This window comes from Emys orbicularis, chromosome 2, assembly GCF_028017835.1.
Source record: "Emys orbicularis isolate rEmyOrb1 chromosome 2, rEmyOrb1.hap1, whole genome shotgun sequence".
NCBI lineage: Eukaryota > Metazoa > Chordata > Testudines > Emydidae > Emys > Emys orbicularis.
The window spans coordinates 233,463,467-233,482,137 of NC_088684.1; the positions used below are offsets into that span (position 1 = coordinate 233,463,467).

Consider the following 18,671-nt stretch of genomic DNA (forward strand, 5'->3'; position numbering starts at 1 on the left):
TACATTAAGAGCTTGTCAACACATTAAATCATTGCAAAAACTGTCTCTAGTGTGGACAGTTATACTGGTATAAAGGTGTTTATATTAGTATTTGTGCCAAAACAAGCTATACTGATATAAACACCTCTGTAAATACCACTGTAATTTCATCCACACTAAAGGGTTGCACTGATTTAACTACATCATTTTTTTCCGATCTATTTAGTAAAATCAGAGAAAATACTGTGTTATAGTCAATTCTCCATGTTGGAGACTTGTCTGTCCCATGCCTGCAGGTGTGGTGATAATACACTTTAGAAATGCTCTAAATTACATAAAGAAACAAAGAAAAGAAAATCACTTTAAGTTATATTTTTGGGGCAGCAGGGGAAGAACAGGAAGGGGAGAACTGCATCAGCTCTGTGGGTAAGTGAAACAATTCTGGAAAGAGGGGCAGAGTTATTGACAAACAAACTTATTTTAGAAGGAGGTGGTGTTAAAAATGCAATGATCTATTTAGAAAAAAATGCATTTTGCATAGAGATGGCTAGACTGTCAGCTGATGTAATTTTTACTTCAATAGAGAGCCACACTGATTGACATCTGCTGAGGGTCTGGCCCAGAATTCTGAACTCAGTGTTATTTATAGAATAATTTACACTTTTCTTTTCAGAAACCAAAAAGTACTGACACAGAGAGCTCCCAAGAATACTTCTACCCCCAACCCACAGATACCGGAAAAGACTGCTTCGTTCTTCAACTGAATTCCTCTCTGCCTCCAACCCACGCAACCCATATACTCCCACCAGTAAACTGCTAACTAGATAAACAAGTGGATGCTTAGGAATTGTGACATCTGAGAGAGGAAAGGGTGTATTCAGATTGAAAGAGCATTTGTGCATCATGTGTGCAAAGAGGCATTTGTGGTCTGGATTAAATAATTCATCACATGGAACAACTGTTTTCATGGCGATTCCATTTCCTCTTTCAGCACCAGAGAAACATTCAGGACCTGATTCTCCATTGCCCTGCACCCTGTATAGCTTTTAACTCTAGTGCCAACTGGATGTAAAACACCACAATTCTGATTTGGTGGCATTTTACATAGGTGTCAATGGCACAGTGCAGAGCCATCGGAGAGCATAGCCTTTAGGGCCAGATTCTCAGCAATGTAAACGGACGCAGCTCCACTGAAGTCAACAGAGCTATGATGATGATTTCAACCAGCTGAGGACCTGCCTCTTAGTTTGCAGATCTATCCCCTCTAGGATAACCACAGGTTTAAAATGAAAAAGACACCACACTGCTGGAACATGCAATGGGAGAGTTGGATGGGAATGAGCACTCCCTCTCCAAAACAGAAGAACTCGACATGTCAAGTAAAAACCAGGGCAGGAGAAAAGTTCATCTCCCAGTCTCAAATGTCTATCCTGCATTTTCAATCTCCCAGTCTAATCCTATTTTACTGTCTGTATATCTTGCTCCCCCATGCCTACATTTTGCTCTTCTCCTGCTAGATTTTCTGTTTCTTAATTTTGTTTTGTCTTCTCTTGTTTGAGTTTTATCTCTGCTCCTCACCCTTCTCTCTCCCTGCTCCATCTTAGTGCTATGTACTCTTTTACTCTTCTCCTACATGCTGTTCCCTTTCTTTCCCCACCCCGCAAATACATCGCTTCAGCCAGCTGAAAGAAGAGGTCTCCATCAGGAACGGGGGTCACTGTTCTTACCTTCCACTAAAGGCTTCCACCCCGTGAGGCAAAGTGGGTTGAAGTCTTCTTGCAATCTGACCTTTGATTCCTTTCCCTTCACCATTCTTCATATCATCTGCCCATAATACCTCCTTATACACAGGTTCCCCAAATTATATTATTTTCCAATAAACTTTAATTCCCCCACCCTTTGCAACAGATCAAAAGAGCCATGTAAGTAAAATGCTGCTTTCAAAATCTGTTATTCCAAAGTATTGACCATTTAGGGTAAATACCTCCAAATACCCCCAAACCAACACCCTAATCATTTTATGCCCAAGGTCTGATTCAGCCCTAACCTCTATGATCCCATAGTAGGGCAGTAATATACAAGCTAGACATCTTTCACATTCTATTTGTACAACTAACAAAACAAGAACCGGGTTCTGTGGTGATTATGTACTTAGTAGCTGCTGGGTTCATCATAAGCTGTACCGTTTTCCAATGAGGAAGTGTAGCAAAGAGCTAACTCAAAGCTCAGCTAATTATATCATTTTATTGGACACAGTGTGAATGAACACAATCTCAAGCTAACAACATGTAGCAGGTTTTTTTTTTTTTTAAACCCACAAAAAATACCAAGGCTAAAAGGAAAGAAGGAAGCAAAACAAATATTAACTAATGGGAAGAAAAGAAAATGTACAGCATTTCCCAAGATCTATGAAATTTTCAATATTAGTGACTTGGCTCCAAGAAGTGGTGAGCAACCACAGCTATTGTTGCAGTCAGTGCTCCTCAGAGCCAGGAACTGAATGCTTGGAATGCCCCAACCCCTTTTAACTCTTAGGCCCTGTCTACACTAGAAAGTTGTACTGCTTTATGTAGACTAGTCGAATTAAAGGTTTCAGAGGGGTAGCTGTGTTAGTCTGTATCAGCAAGAACAATGAGGAGTCCTTGTGGCACCTTAGAAACTAATAAATTTATTTGAGCATAAGCTTTCGTAGGCTATGACCCACTTCATCAGATGAATGGGGTGAAAAATACAGTAGGTAGGTATAAATCAGGGATCGGCAACGTTTGGCACGCGGCTCGCCAGGGTAAGCACCCTAGCGGGCCAGGCCAGTTTATTTACCTGCTGACGCGGTAGGTTCGGCCGATCGCGGTCCCCACTCGCCGCGGTTCGCCGTCCCGGGCCAACGGGGGCGGCGGGAAGCGGCGCGGGCCAAGGGATGTGCTGGCCGCGGCTTCCCGCCGCCCCCATTGGCCCAGGACGGCGAACCGCGGCGAGTGGGGGCCGCGATCGGCCGAAACTGCCGCGTCAGCAGGTAAATAAACTGGCCCGGCCCGCTAGGGTGCTTACCCTGGCGAGCCGCGTGCCGAACGTTGCCGACCCCTGGTATAAATATACAGCACATGAAAAGATGGGAGTAGCCTTAGCCAGTGGGGGGTCAGTGCTAACGAGGCCAATTCAATCAGGGTGGGTGTGGCCCATTCCCAACAGTTGACAAGAAGGGGTGAATAGCAACAGAGGGAAAATTACTTTTTGTAGTGACCCAGCCACTCCCAGACTTTATTTAGGCCTAATTTGATGGTGTAAAGTTTGCAAATTAATTCCAGTTCTGCAGTTTCTCATTAAAGTCTGCTTTTGAACTTTTTTTGTTGAAGAATGGCCACTTTTAAATGTGATATAAGCCATCATGTGCCAGCAATGCCCCTCTGCCATGTACACTGGCCAAACCGGACAGTCTCTGCACAAAAGAATAAATGGACACAAATCAGACATCAAGAATTGTAACATTAAAAAACCAGTAGGAGAGCACTTCAATCTCCCTGGCAGGGCCGGCTTTAGGAAGTGCGGGGATTCAAATAGGGATGACTCACCCAGCAGCGCTCCGGGTCTTCACTCCGGGTCTTCCACTGAAGGACCCGCCGCCGAAATGCCACCGAAGACCCGGAGCGAGTGAAGGACCCGTCGCTGAAGTGCCACCGAAGACCCGGAGCGCCGCCGGGTGAGTAAAAATTTTAAAAGGCGCCTAAGTTAGGCGCTCTTCTTTAGGGCTCGGGGCCCTCGTAGGTGTGGGGCCCGATTCAGGGGAATCGACCTAAAGCCGGCCCTGCTCCCTGGACCCTCAATAACAGACTTAAAAGTGGCCATTGTTCAACAAAAAACATTGGTGCTGTAAATTGAGGCTGCCTTGTGATTAGTAAGGCACAAATGTTTCACAGAATATATGCTTATGGTGCTGTTATACTCTTAAAAGTATCATTATTTGTGCTGAAGTAGCACCTGGAAGCCATACTCAGGGATGAGAGGCCCCTAAGTGCTAGGAACTGTACAAACATAAGAAAAAGACAATGGGGAAAATGGCATCATGAGGTTCTCATTTATTCTCTCTGAGTAACTTTATAACAAATAGCTAAGTTAACAAGTAAAACATTTCCCCCCCTAACTGCCGGTCCTGTAACCTTCACCTGGGATCCAACAGTCATGCTTGGTGTTTTCTGGCTCAGACACCATGGCCAGCAGTACACATTCTGCAATTAGAACTTAGGACTCATCTACACAGGGAAATTAAGTGGCAACACCATACCAGTACAACTATACTGATAGAGTTACACTGGCATAACTCCCTAATGTCTGCATAAAAGTGGCTTTTTCTGGTATTGCTTAAACCACTTCTAAAGTGACATAAGCTGACCCAGAAAAAGTCACTCTTATTCCCCGTAGGGAATTGCCAGTATAACTATAGAGGTATAAATTCACACCTTACCTTAGACCAGTATAACTTTCCTGTTTAGACAAGGCTTTAGTTAAGAACATTGTTGATTGCGAGTGAGGAGGAATGCAACCTCAGCTTACTTTCCTATATCTGAAATAGCTACGGAGAGCTAACATATCTTTCAGAACAGCAAGCAGACAGGGCCTGGAATACCAAGAGAAGTCCTAGCTATTTAATAAGCAGGTACCAGCATAGCCTCTCTTCTGACCATAAATGCACTTTAATGCCTCTCTGCCTTTGTCTATACTACCCTTTTCATCAAAATATTTCTCTCCATTGGTGCAGCTCCACTGATAAGTGTAAACAAGGCACCAGTGATGTTATTACACTACCATGTTGTCTGGAATAGGGGCATTCTAGACATGTAGGGATACATGTGCATGACACAGTGGTAAAGACGATGCAGGTGGCTTTTCTACACTAGCCCTCTCACTGCTGCTTCCCATGGTGGAGCTGCAATGGTGAGCAATATGTAGGGGAAAAGGCTAATGTAGACACAACCATTGAAAGCTGAAGGTATCAGGAGTCTTCTTGTTATGGTTAGCCACAAAGGAGAGAATATGTTGCAAAAAGGAATTGAAGCAAATGCAAGAAATATTCTTAAGGTTTGCTTCTGCTGCCAATTTCATTTGTTGACAATAAAGCATATTGCCCCGCAATAACTGACAAACCAGGTGCTCTGTACAAAGTTTGAGAGCAAAAGCACTAGGTGTCTGAGAAAGCATATATAACATGAAGAATTATGTTGGGTTTTTATACTTATAATCATAAAATAGGATGTCTGCCATGGAAATAACTATTTTTAAAACAGTAAAAATTACTGTGAAGGATAAAAAAAACCTCTCATTGTTTAGCTATTTACTTTATCTATTCAGTTGTGATTTCAGTCAAACCATTGTAATGAGGGAAATATCAGATGATAACCTCATGTTCTAGACTGCCTGAAACCACAACTGGTACTCATCTGCTTATTCACTAACTCCAGTCTAGTCATTTTCCATGAAGCTCCCTAAAAAAAGTTCTTCCAATCAGCCTGCCTATTATTAGCAAAACAATGACATAACTTCAAGGATAAAAATGGCTATGTAGCCATCCCAGCACTCTGTTACTGTTATACTACATGTTCAATTCTCTTTAGTGAGTCTCTCACCTAACAGATCTAATTCATACTTTAAAAATTCAAATGTCTCATATTGCCCTCCAAATTAGCCAATGGAGCTACTTTGACATACATAGTGGAATCTATTTCACCACCTCAAACACAACAAAACAATGGGTGAAAAAGGAGGATTTGGTTCCAAAAGAATTTGGTCTTGTATTGCATACAGGGTCGAACTATGTTTTAATCATTTTCCAAATTGTGTCAAAGTCCTGGACATAGAATCGTAGAAATTTAGGGGTGGAAGAGATCTTGAGAGGTCACCTAGTCCACACCCCCATGCTGAGGTAGACTAAGTATACCTAGACCATCCATAATAGATGTCTATCTAACCTCTTCTTAAAAACCTCCAGTGATGGGGATTCTACAACCTCCTTCGGTAACCTATTCCAGCACTTAACTGTCCTCATAGTTAGACAAGTTTTCCTAATACTTAAATTAAATCTCCCTTGCTGCAGATTAGGCTGATTACTTCTTGTCCTCCTTCAGTGGACATGGAGAACAGTTGATTACCATCCTCTTTATCACAGCCCTTAACATATTTGAAGACTGTTATTATGTCCATCTTCACTCTTCTTTTCTGAAGATTAAACACACCAAGTTTTTTAACCTTTCCTCATAGGTCATACCTTTCTAAACCTTTTATCATTTTTGTTGCTCTCCTCTGGACTCTCCAGTTTGTCCATATCTTCCTTAAAGTGTGGTACACAAAACTTGCCACAATACTCCAGCTGAAGCCTCATCAGTGCAGAGCAGAGCAGAACAATTACCTCCACAGTCTTGCATACAACAATTGTGCTAGTAGACCCCAGAAGAATATTTGTCTTTTTTGCAACTGCACAACATTGTAGACTCATTCAATTTCTGATCCCCTATGAATCCCAGATCCTTTATGCAATACTACTGCCTAGCCAGTTATCCCCCATTTTTGTACTTGTGCATTTGCTTTTTCTTTCCTGATTGTAGTACTTTGCACTTGTTTTTATTCATGTTCATCTTGATTTTCAGACCAATTCTCCAATTTCTTAAGATCACTTTGAATTCCAATCCTGTCCTCTAAAGTGCTTGCCACCCCTCCTAGCTTGGTGTCATCCACAAATTTTATAAGTAAGCTTTCCGCTCCATTATCCAAATCATTAATGAAAATATTGAATAGTACCAGACCAAAGAAAGATCTCTTCGGGACCCCTCTGGATACATCCTCCCAGCCAGACAGTGAACCACTGATAAGTACTCTTTGAGTATGGTCTTCCAACCAGTTGTGCACTCACCTTATAGTAATTACATCTGACCATATTTCCCTAGTTTGCTTATGAGAATGTTATGTGGGACCATATCAAAAACCTTACTACAATCAAGATGTATCATATTTACTGCTTCCCCCATCAAGTTGGCCAGTAACCCTGTCAAAGAAGAAAATTAGTTTGGTTTGGCATGATTTGTTCTTGACAAATCAATGTTGGCCCTATTATTCTCAAGGTGCTCACAAACTTATTTTTATAATTCATTCCAGTATCTTTCTGTTAGGCTGCATGACCTATAATTCCCTGGTCCTCTTTATTTCCCTTTTTCAGGGCAGAATCATAGAATATCAGGGTTGGAAGGGACTTCAGGAGGTCATCTAGTCCAACCCCCTGCTCAAAGCAGGACCAATCCCCAGACAGATTTTTTTGCCCCAGATCCCTAACTGGTCCCCTCAAGGATTGAACTCATAACCCTGGGGTTTAGGAAGCCAATGCTCAAACCACCAAGCTATCCCTCCCCCCCTAAATCTATTGTGATAGACTGTACCCCTGTATTCACCCCTTGCACACTATTATAAGTCTTTGTTCAAGGTATGCCTTCTGAGGTATCATTTGAAAATTTACAATTTTGGTCATTATGGTCAATAATGCTGTTCATTATTGTCCTGGTAAAATGTGTGTGACAATACTGTTTAATGTAAAATGATAAGATTGCATTGTATGGTGTTACTAACACATGTTCCAAGTCTGGGCAGCAGCCAAACCAGTTCCTCAGAGACAAAGGGTAAGCTGGCACCTCAACCAGGTGTAAACAAGGCCAATGGGCCATTACCTGCTAAATGGCCTTTCTTTGGCAGGAAACAGGGCATGGGCAAAAAACTCTACATCTTAGCAAAGAAACAGTATGGGGTTCCCATCCACACAGACTGCCTGTCACCATGCTCCCAGCTGGAGATGCTTCTCAAAGGGGGGAGAGGACTATAGAAAGAAAGGGGAGATACCCCAAAAGTACCCCTCTCTCTCGCTCTCTTCCCCAGAACCTGAAGGACAAAGGAAGCAGCACTGGACGGGGGAGGGGTCCTGACCTAAGAGTTTGGTCTCTAATCTACCAAAGCATGTGGTGAGAAAACCTTGCTTTGAATTTAACATAGTTTGTTAAATTAGGCACCAGTTGTGTTTTATTTTTATTTTGCTTGTAACTAACTATTTCTGACTTTTATGCCTCATTACTTGTACTCACTTAAAATCTCTCTCTCTCCGTAGTTAAACTTTATTGTTTTATCTAATCCAGTGTGTTTGAATTGAAGTGTCTGGGAAACTTGATTTCTATTAATTAAATAACAGACTTTTTATAAGCTTGTACTGCTCAGGGGAGGGCAGGGCAGTCCAGGACACACATTTCTGGGGGGAAATCTAAGACTGGGAGTGTTTTGGGGTCACCGTGCAGTATAAACAAAGCAGGTAAGAGCCAATGTGTGGCTCGCTGCAGCACACACACACAGCTGGGAGTGACTTACATGCTGGAGGCTATTTGTGAGCAGTCCAGACTGGAGGCTACAGCAGCAAAGCAGTGTAAAGGGCACCCCAGGTTAGAGGGCAGGGGGACACAGCTACTCATTAGTCTGGATTGTACCCTGGGTATGTCACAACTATGTTTGTTCTTCTCCAGTCCTTGGGACCTTAACCATCCTCCAGGAGTTCTCAAAGGTAATTAATGGTTCCAAGATTGCTTCAGCTAGGTCTTTAAGTACCCTAGGGTGAATTTCATAGATTCCAAGGCCAAAAGGGACTATCGTGATCATCTAGACTGAACTCCTGTATAACAGTCCATAAAACTTCCCCAAAATTATTCCTGGAACATATATTTTAGAAAAACTTCCAATTTTAATTTTTAAATTTCCAGTAATGGAGAATCCACCACAACCCTCGGTAAATTGTTCCATTGTTGTTGGTTTTTACTTTCACCATTAAAAATGTACACCTTATTCCCAGTCTGAATTTGTCTAGCTTGAACTTCCAGCCACTGGATCATGTTATACCTTTCTCTGATAGACTGAAGAGCCCATTATCAAATATTTGTTCCCCATGTAGGTACTTACGGACTAATCAAGTCACCTCTTAACCTTCTCTTTGTTAAACTAAATAGATTGAGCTCCCTCAGTCTATCACTATAGGGCATTGTTTCTAATCCTTTACTCATTCTCATGGCTCTTCTCCAAACCCTCTCCAATTTATCAACATCCTTCTTGAATTGTGGGCACCAGAACTGGACACAATATTCCAGCAGTGCTCGCACCAGTGTCAAATACAGAGGTAAAATAATCTCTCTACTCCTACTCAAGATTCCTCTGTTTATGTATCCTAGGATCACATTAGCTCTTTTGGCCATAAATTCACACTAGGAGCTCATGTCCAGCTGATTATCCATCATGACTCCCAACTCATCAGATCCTGCCCACCTGAATACATCTAACTAAATATTCTTTAACCTGTTCTTTCCCTATTCTGGCTTGTGTTCCTTCCACATTGTTGTTATTATTAATTGTGTAAGCATCTGTCACCATTAACCTTTTTAGTGAAGACTGAAGCAAAATAAGCATTAAACTCCTCAGCCTTCTTGGTCATCTGTTATGAGCTCCACTAAGTGGATCTACACTCTTCTACATCTTTCTCTCACTCCTAATTATAAAACCTTTTCTTGGGTGCACCTCATTTTGTCCTTACATGCTTGTGCTATTCTTTTGTACTCCTCCTTAGAAATTTGTTCATGTTTCTACTCTTTGTAGGATTCCTTTTTGATTTTGAGGTAATTAAAGAGCTCTTGTGGAAGCCATATTAGCTTCTTCTTATTCTTCCTATCTTTCCTTCGCATCAGGATAGTTTGTTGTTCTGCCTGTAATATTGTCCCTTCGAGGAACTGCCGAAGCTCTCCTGAACTACTTTTTCCCTTAGTTCTTCTTCCCATGGGACCTTACCTACCAGTTGTCTGAGTTTGTTAAAGTATGCTTTTTTTTGAAGTCCATTGTCCTTATGCAGATGTGCCGACTTTCCAATGTGCTGGGGCGTGTTTGACAAACCCCAGCTCAGCCCCAGGCCCCAGCCCCACATTACCTCTTCCCGCCCTGGCTCTTCCCACCCTGTTCTGCCCCCTCCCCCAAGCAAACCATGCCCTCGCTCCTCCCCCACTCCCTCCCAGCGCCTCCTGCATGCTGCGAAACAGCTGATCGCAGCGGGCAGGAGGCACTGGGAGGGAGGGGGGAGGTGCTAATCGGCAGGGGCCACCAATGGATGGGAGGTGCTGGGGGGGAAGGGAGGTAATGGGGGACTGCCGGTGAGTGCTCAGCACCCACCATTTTTTCCCCGGGGGGTGCTCCAGTCCCAGGGCACCCACAGAGTTGGTGCCTATGTCCTTATGCTCTCATTTCTTCCTTGCCTTAGAATCTTGAGCTCAATCATTTCATGACCATTTTCACTCATTTTGCCTTCCACCTTCAGAGTTTCAAATAATTCCTCTCTGTTGGTCAGAATCAATGATTGCCTCACTTGTTACTTCCTCCATCTTCTGAAACAAGAAGTTGTCCCCAGCTGTGATGGAGTTGTGCTCCCCACACTCACCCTGAAGGGATTAACATAGGCCAGAGGGTGCAATTAACCGAATAGGCTGCAAACCGTGAAACATTTAAGCTGAGAGGAGAGCCCTAATTAACGGATGCTCACCTGTGCAGGAACAGATGGGGCTTCTATAAGACCAGGGAGCTGGTAGCCAGAGCTGTCCCTTGGGTACAGAGAATCGGGGCTACCACTCCAGGCCCCACGCTTTGAGGGGCCCTGCGCTTTAATGTGTGTGTGTCATGCGGGGGGCGCTAGGCCGGCCCAGAGGGTGGGTGCTTGGGGGGCAAGACCAGCCCAGGGGGTGGGGTTAGGGGTTGGTGGTCCAGGCCAGCTGGGAGGTTAGCGGGGGGCCTGGCACCGGCAGCGGGGGTCGGGCCCGCACTCACCAGCGGGAAGCACCCCCCAGCACATTGTATTTCTTTTTCTTGCTTGGCATCGCGGGGCTTGGGCTCAGTCTCCAGCAGCGGCAGCAGGGATCCCAGCCTGGCCCCGCTGCCTCCTGGCATCGCTGGCCGCCAGCATCCTAGTGCTGCCGGAACACACCAGCACCAGGCTGACCCCATCCATTGCCCTTCCGCCCTGGACCCCTTCCTTTTCCGGGACCCCCCAGCACAGGGGGCCCTTTCGCCCCTACCACAGGTGCCACCCTGTGACTCTCCATCATCCCTTGCCCCCCAGCACTGGTGTCCCCTCCCCAAACCAGATTTAACCTGTATAAAAAATGTTAAGTGGAGCCCATACAGGCTGATTTGTCCTGAGCCCCGCACCCCCCTAGGGACGGCCCAGCTGGCAGCAGAAAAGGCGCTGCAGGGAAGAGAGCTGCAATCACTTTCCCTGGGACAACGAAGAGAAAAAGAGGAAGAGTTTGTCTAGCAGACCAGAGAGAGGGGTTTAGCTAGTAGAGCAGACAATGCAAGCTTAGGATAGCCTAGGCAGAAACTAGTCCAGGGGTGTGACAGGAAGGTTCGTGGTAGTACTGACCTTACTGCTGGAGACAGGGCCCTTGGGCTGGAACCCAGTATAGGGGATGAGCCTGGGTTCCCTACCAGCCACTGAGTGAGTGGCACAATATGGGCAATGAATTTGACGATTATCTAGGATCGTTCATTCTAGTCACTGCGGGAGCGGCTCAGCTAAGGCAATGGAGTTAAGGACTGCCTGGGGTGGTGTGGAAGACTGACCATACCCCAGACGGGGAGGACTGGTTTGACTTGGCTGGAGGGCTAAGCCCCGAAGATGAGGCGTAGCAGCTCCCGAGGAGCAAGAGAGAGAGGCCACAGAGCAAGAGCCTGAGATGATGGGCTGAACAATTGCAAGAAGAGGCTCTCAGGCTGGCAGAGCTACTCCCCAGACATGACCAGAAGGAGGTGCTCCGGAGATGAGTAGAGGTTCCCATGACACCAACACATTCCAAGAACTCACTGGACGTTTTGAGTTTCGCTGTATTACTTTTCCAGCACATATCTGGGTAGTTAAAGTCCCCCATTATCACTAAGTCTTGTGTTTTGGATATTTGTTATTCTAGAAAAGACTCATCCACCTCCTTTTCCTGGTGTGGTGGTCTATAGCAGACTCCTACCATTACATCACCCTTGTTTTTCCCCTCCCTTATATCTTCACCCAGAGACTTTCAACTGGTTTGACTCTCACCTCTTTCTGAACCTCAGAACAAGTGTATATATTCTTCATGTACAAAGCAACACCTCCTCCCTTTTTTCTCCTACATGTCCTTCCTGAGCAAGCCATACCCCTTTATATCAATATTCCAGGCATGAGATTTATCGCTCTTCAAACATAGCTTCCCAATTTGGTTCTAGGCCAATGCAGGTGGCACGTAAGGGCTGCCAACACAGCAAAGATTATCATTTCCGGGGATTCTTTTATAACACAATAGTCCCTTAATCACGAGAAAACAGTTTGGTCTTGGCTACGTCAAGCAAAATGCACCCATCCCAGCAGCCAATTACAAGTGCCCCAGACCAGTTCAGCGGCAGAGCGTTGGAAATGGAGCCAAGACTCCACCCAATCCCCACCTACCTGCTCTGAGTGCAGGGAGCAGCAGGCATGAGCACTGGCTTACTCTTGTGTGCCTGGATCCAAGACCTGGGGGAGTCCAGATTCTTACTCTTCAATCACCCCGTGTGAGCTCCTAGTTCAAATCACTAGCCATTAGCGAGAACATGCAATTTGGAGTGCTCATCAGCTTAAAAGGGAAATATTTCATTAATATACCACTAAAACTAAACTCCTTAGGCAAGCCACTCAACAGAAAAAAATACCAGCATGGTACTTCATGGCATGAGCCACAGTAATGGAAGCAATATAAAACTCAAAGGAATCCTACAGCAAAACTGCCTGCTAAGTTTATTTTTCAGCTATAGCAACTCAACTTTCACACGGTTTGTGTGTTTTTGTTCTGTCTCATTAAACAGAAATGTTGATTTAGTTTGGGCCAATAGATTAGTTGTCATTCAAACCCATAACCATAGATATATATTTTAATTGTAAATTAAAGCTGTGTTCATGAATGAATCTATGAATTCATTTTAATGTCTAATAAATAAAAAACCACCCATATGTAGGGGTCTACCACATTCATGACTATGAAAATTATGTAATGGACTGTAAAATCTGGTCTTTTGGGTACTCTTACACAAAAAAGTAGGGTAAAAGTATACAGAAGTACACAGCATTTCTCAAAGTGGGGATCCTGACCCAAAAGTGGGTCCCAAGCCTATTATGGGGAGCAGGAGCGGGGGGGGGGAGTGTGTCACAGTACTACCAACCTTACTTCCACACTGCCTTCAGAGCATAGCAGCACCTGGCCAGGTGCCCAGCTCTGAAGGCAGCATCACCTTCAGCAGCAGCAGAGAAGGAGGGCAATACTATACCATGCCACCTTTACTTCTGTGCTGCTACTGGCAGCAGCATTGCCTTCAGAGCTGGGCAGCTGGAGAGTGGCGGCTGCTGGCCGGGCACCCGGGAGTGTAAATTATTACAGACACACAGAAGAGGGGCACAAACAAATAAGTATGAGAACCACTGCCTTCGAACAGTTTCCCCGCGTACCTCTAGCTATAGGAGGGATCCAGAGTTCCTGGACAGCCTCCTACCTTTTGTTCCCCAAAGATCTGGATGCCCTTCAGTTCAAACCCCTTCCATTTCAAAAGGGTTTGCAGGGTTTTTTTCTTCAGTCAAGTGGGGAAAACTCCATTCTATCTTATTTTTTGAAGACTGAGGTTTTCTTTTCAGCTTTAAGCTGTTCCCATTTGCTTTGATGGTTCCTCATTGTTTTTTCCTGGGCTAACATTAGCTAGGTGCTTGAAGCCGGTTGTATCTTGTTGGGGAAGTTGCCCCTCTCCAACTGATTACTTTACTGCCCTGTTATGAGGTGATGCTGAAGAAGTTGCACCACAGTTGCAATTACAATTTTCTTCATTATATACATACACACACACACATAGATAAATACATACATACACACATATACACACACTCTCACACTCCACCATAACCAGTATACACATCTCATCAGGACTATTAAGCTCAGTGCATTACAAGCTTTCATAAAAGAGCTTACTCAATATACTCTGACTGTTAAATATCACGGTATGCAAATAGTTGTTTTAACTGCTTATTTGAAGTGGGGGGTTAAAACTTCATTTTTTATCCTTGAGGTGCCTGGACTTTCACAAATGTATTCCCCTCTTCCTCCACTACCATATATCCTTTTTCTATCATCAGTTTTCCATTGCTCACCCAGCTCTAATGCAGTGGTCCCCAAATTGTGGGACATGCCCCCCTAGAGGGTCACAGAGGAATGTTCCAGGGGCCATGTGGTGGGGCCCAGGCCAGCCCCCAAACGGGGTGGGGAGGGAGCACCGTGCTTCCATCCTTGCTCCATCCCAGCCTCACTCCTCCCCCAACCCCATTCAGCCCCCAGTCCTGCTCCGCCTCCAGGCCCAGGACAGCCCCCCTGGGGGCTGAAAAGGGAGCGCCATACCCCCAACCCAGCTTTTCCACCACCCTCATACAGCCCCCAGTCCTGCTCTGCCTCTGGCCAAGCTCTGCCTTCAGGGCAGATCCACCCCCTGTCCCACTCCTCCCCCAACCCAGCTCTGCCTTCATTCCCTCTCTGCCCCAGACCAGCTCCACCTCTAGCCCCAGCTTCTCCCCCATCCCCAGCTCTACTGTTGAGAAAGCCTTGGCTGTGCAGTAATGGAGGGGGGACACAGACAGATTCCGCTGATGGTGGGGCGGAGGAGGGGCACGACTGGAAAAGTTTGCACACCACTGCTCTAACGGTTACCCAACAAGTTAGCTTGCCCCTAGGATCTTCCAAGCTCCGGTCTACAGGGCTTTGTACAGTAAAATTCTATCAATACTCACCATGAAACTTGGCATTTATTTATTACCGTTAAAGTCACTTACCTGTTTTTCGTGTTTTGGTGTCATCCTCAAAACAGAAGATAAAAATCAACCTGTAAAACAAAATGGGCAGACTAGTTAGCCCTTAACTTACTGTAAAATAGGGCTATGTAATCCTTCTGCCACAAGAGAACGGGCCAGCCCAGGTTCAATATAATATGGTGCCTAGGGTTACAGCTAGGGGGTCTCTGGGAGAACAAATAACAAGTGGCTTGAACCCCTACCTAAAACTTTACACTTCAGATGGAAAATGTCAACAAATGGAGTGGAGGCACAGTGCAAGTTCCCTCATGGGCATTTCCCTGGCATGCAGGAGTCCTTTGTGGACATAGAGATGGAGTAGGTGCTGCCTCTGCCTTTCTCCCTGCAGCCTCTGCACAGTCCTGTGTGTCTGGGTTGGGGGAGTGGAGGACGCGATACACCCCATCTATCTCCAGCTACAGATGGTCCTTTGAGGAACTACAGCAAAAACTGGAGTCTAAACTGTACCCCTGGAGCGGGGGCCAAGCAGAAATTCGAGGAGCTGCAAATGGCTTCCTGACACTCTCCTCTGCTGTGTCCAGCATGATCTGGATTAAGCAGAGTACCTGACTCATTAACTTTCTTTGCACAATAATTTATAAGCATTCATCTGCTCTGAAACAGGAACTGGAAAAGCATTTTGCAAAATGTATTGTGATATCTTATTTCATAACTGCCTACAGCCTTACTTGGTGAATCACATAATATGCTCAGACCAATTATACCAGAATGTTACCAAGAGCTTGTCCACCATGCCAGCAAGAACCATGACATAGGGTTGTTACTATCTGGGTTCCAGCACAGCTTCCCTAAGGAGTGTGGAAAGGGGTCCTTCCCTCCCCACCTGCCCCCCAGCCACAGTATAAAATCACTAGAGAAACGTATGAGGCAGATGAAATATTAATAAATACTGTGCAAAACAAGTAGTATGAATAGTAATGTAGGACTTTCTTGTGAGAAGCAGGGATTGTAAAACTGTGCTATAAATTACATAATCCATAGGCATTCCTCATGATTCATAAGGTCATACCTATAGGCATAATATGGATCATAAAGAAGCACACCTATATGAATTCAGTGCAGGACTATTTTTGGAATCATATTACATTAGGGAATAAGACAAAGAACATCTGCATTAGGATTCATATAGGGATTTTTTCATAAATATGTATTAAAACATGCCATAGATAACTAGTCTAGAACATGATTGTAAAGAAAAATCTTCCCATGTTATGAGTGACCTACTAGCATACATTGGCTTTAGGTGTGGGTAAATTTCATGGAGTCAGAGTTGTATTGTGTTTGTGTGTGGGTTTTTAAAGTTATTTTCTAAAATTAGTGAATGTGTTCAGGATAGATGAATACCCCTGAAAAGCTAGACTAGGTTGTATGCAGTTTATATAGATACACACACACCCCTATGTGGAAGTGGTGCCCATGTCCAAAATTAAGTTATCATGCATATGGCTCTACAATGTTGCATGCACCTCTGACCATTTCACCTACATTCTACCCACTAACCTAGTCTCTTCCAGGAATACATTCCAAATCTCTGAACAGCTTCAAAACAACTTTTTCTCTCCAGATCTATCTGAGAGAGTACTATTTCTCCTTCACGATTACCCAGGGCCCAGAATGGACAATATTTATCTGTGCACCAGTGAAAGGTTTAAGGTTCAATTTCACATCCTTAAAGAGCAAAAACAGGAGCTTATACCATTAAAAAGGGTAGACTACCATGCCATTGGTAGCTTCCCAATGATATGGACAGCACTTGCTTCTCACTCTGGAATCTCCTGAGCTATCAGACTTTCCAGTCATTGCACGTTATATCTAGAAAATATACTACTAGTAATTTTTAGAGGAGTCTTACATGTTATACAACCTTATACATATGGAAACTGGAACCAAAATAGCTACATTGTACCTAATTCACACCTCTAATTATTTAGGTGCAAGTCTGTGTGTGGACACTCTTAGGTCCCGATCCTACTTACACACATACTTAACTTTACTACAATGAGTAGTTCCATTGATTCAATGCAACTACTCATAGTAGCAAGTTTAAGTATACATGTAAGTCATTTTGGGGTCAGAGCCTTATTTTGGAATAAGAGTGTCCAGACTCAAGCCTTCACCGAAATAACTAAAAAGTGAATTGCAACAAATTTAGTTATTTCAGTTCCAGTTTCCATGTAAATAAGGCCTTAGTTTTATTTTCCCTGCCCCTGAAAGTCCCCTACAGTTGAATTCACAGCAGAGAGATACAAAAATGTATTCCCAATATATTTTAAAAACCGCTACAACATTTCAAAAATACTTTTTCTGCAACATATAGCATATACATAGTATATGATGGTATTGTTTGGCATAAAGGTTTTATTAACATGCCTGTGGGAGGAAATGATTAGCATATTGTGTTTTGCCACTCTGAAGGAGAAAGTTGTCCTTCAAAGCAGACATAAGATAACATGTACAAACCAGTTACCAACAGGTCCAAAACACTTTGGAGGAAAAATTATTTTATTACATCATTAAGATGAGGTGACCCGTTGTTTACGATGAGAACTAAGGCTGGGCAAAATTTTTCCAAAAATAAGGGTGGCAGTGGGGAATTTTGTGAAAATGTTTACTATATATTTTCCCCTGGTTTTCAAGCTGCTCTATTTGTGAAGTCAGTAGGTTCTATTCTATAGGTCCTTATACCACCTGTGATGATGTATGATTGAAATATAACCATTTGTCCCATTAACATTGCCACTGTTAGACAAGTGCAACAAAACTTGTACAAAAGTATATCATGTAAGGAGTCAATGGAAAAGTTATGATTCACTAAAGATGATTATCTTCTTTAAATCCATGTATCATCACTTTATCTGAAGTTATCAATATTGGCAATAGATCTGTATCCCAAATGTGTTTGTTCCTGGGCTAATACCCACCCAGTAAAATCTACATTGAAGCCAGATAGCTTTGTGTTGATGGCCCATCAAAGGCAATTAACTCTCACAAATGGGCCACTGAAGAAACTTATTCTGCCCAGATGGCTCTTCCTGCAGATTCCAAATGGCCAATGGCTGCACGGAGTCAGCAAGCCATGTAAGGGCATGTGACATGATCAGGTGACCCTGGACTCCATCTTGTGCCACTATCTTTCCACAAACTAGGCTATGAGCTTTGTTTGAGATAGTAAGATTCCATCCACATGGCAGAGGATATAAAAGACCCTTGGAACATCTCCATGTTACCTCTTTCCTGTTCTAATACTCTGGACTTTGGACATACAACTAAAAAGAGCACTCTAACTATGGACTGAAGACCTTCCAATCTTTTGGAAGTTACCAGAGACTTTTCAAGCCAACAGTCTGTAACACCACTGCTATAACCTAATCCAAAGGAATGATGTATCTATATCTATCTATACACACACATTCTTTTCTCTTAAACCTTTAGATTTTAATTACGAAAGGATTGGAAGCAGCGTGATTATTGGATAAGATCTGAGTTATATATTGACTTGGCTACGTGGCTGAGCTCTTGAGATCAGAAGAACCCTTTGTTTGATTAAATTGGTTTTCAATAACCACTCATCAAAGTCTAGTGTCTGGGGGGTGAAATAAGTGCTGGAATGCCTAAGGAGACTGCATTTTTGACTTCTTGTTAACCAGCATGTTGAAACATAAGTTTACTTTTGTTACTGGCTTTGTATATCTAATGGTAGAGTAACCACCAGTTTAGGGGTGAGTCTGCCTTATTTCTC

General features: G+C 43.8%; 1 protein-coding gene across 1 annotated transcript in view; it reads right to left on the bottom strand.

Moving 5' to 3' along the window:
• Positions 1-18,671, bottom strand: part of SNX10 (sorting nexin 10) — a 63,431-nt gene that overhangs the window by 19,454 nt on the left and 25,306 nt on the right. Inside the window, exon 2 of the mRNA XM_065398808.1 lies at positions 14,894-14,943. Coding sequence (XP_065254880.1) covers positions 14,894-14,917 — 24 coding nt within the window. The 5' untranslated portion in view covers positions 14,918-14,943. The remainder of the gene's footprint in view (positions 1-14,893; positions 14,944-18,671) is intronic.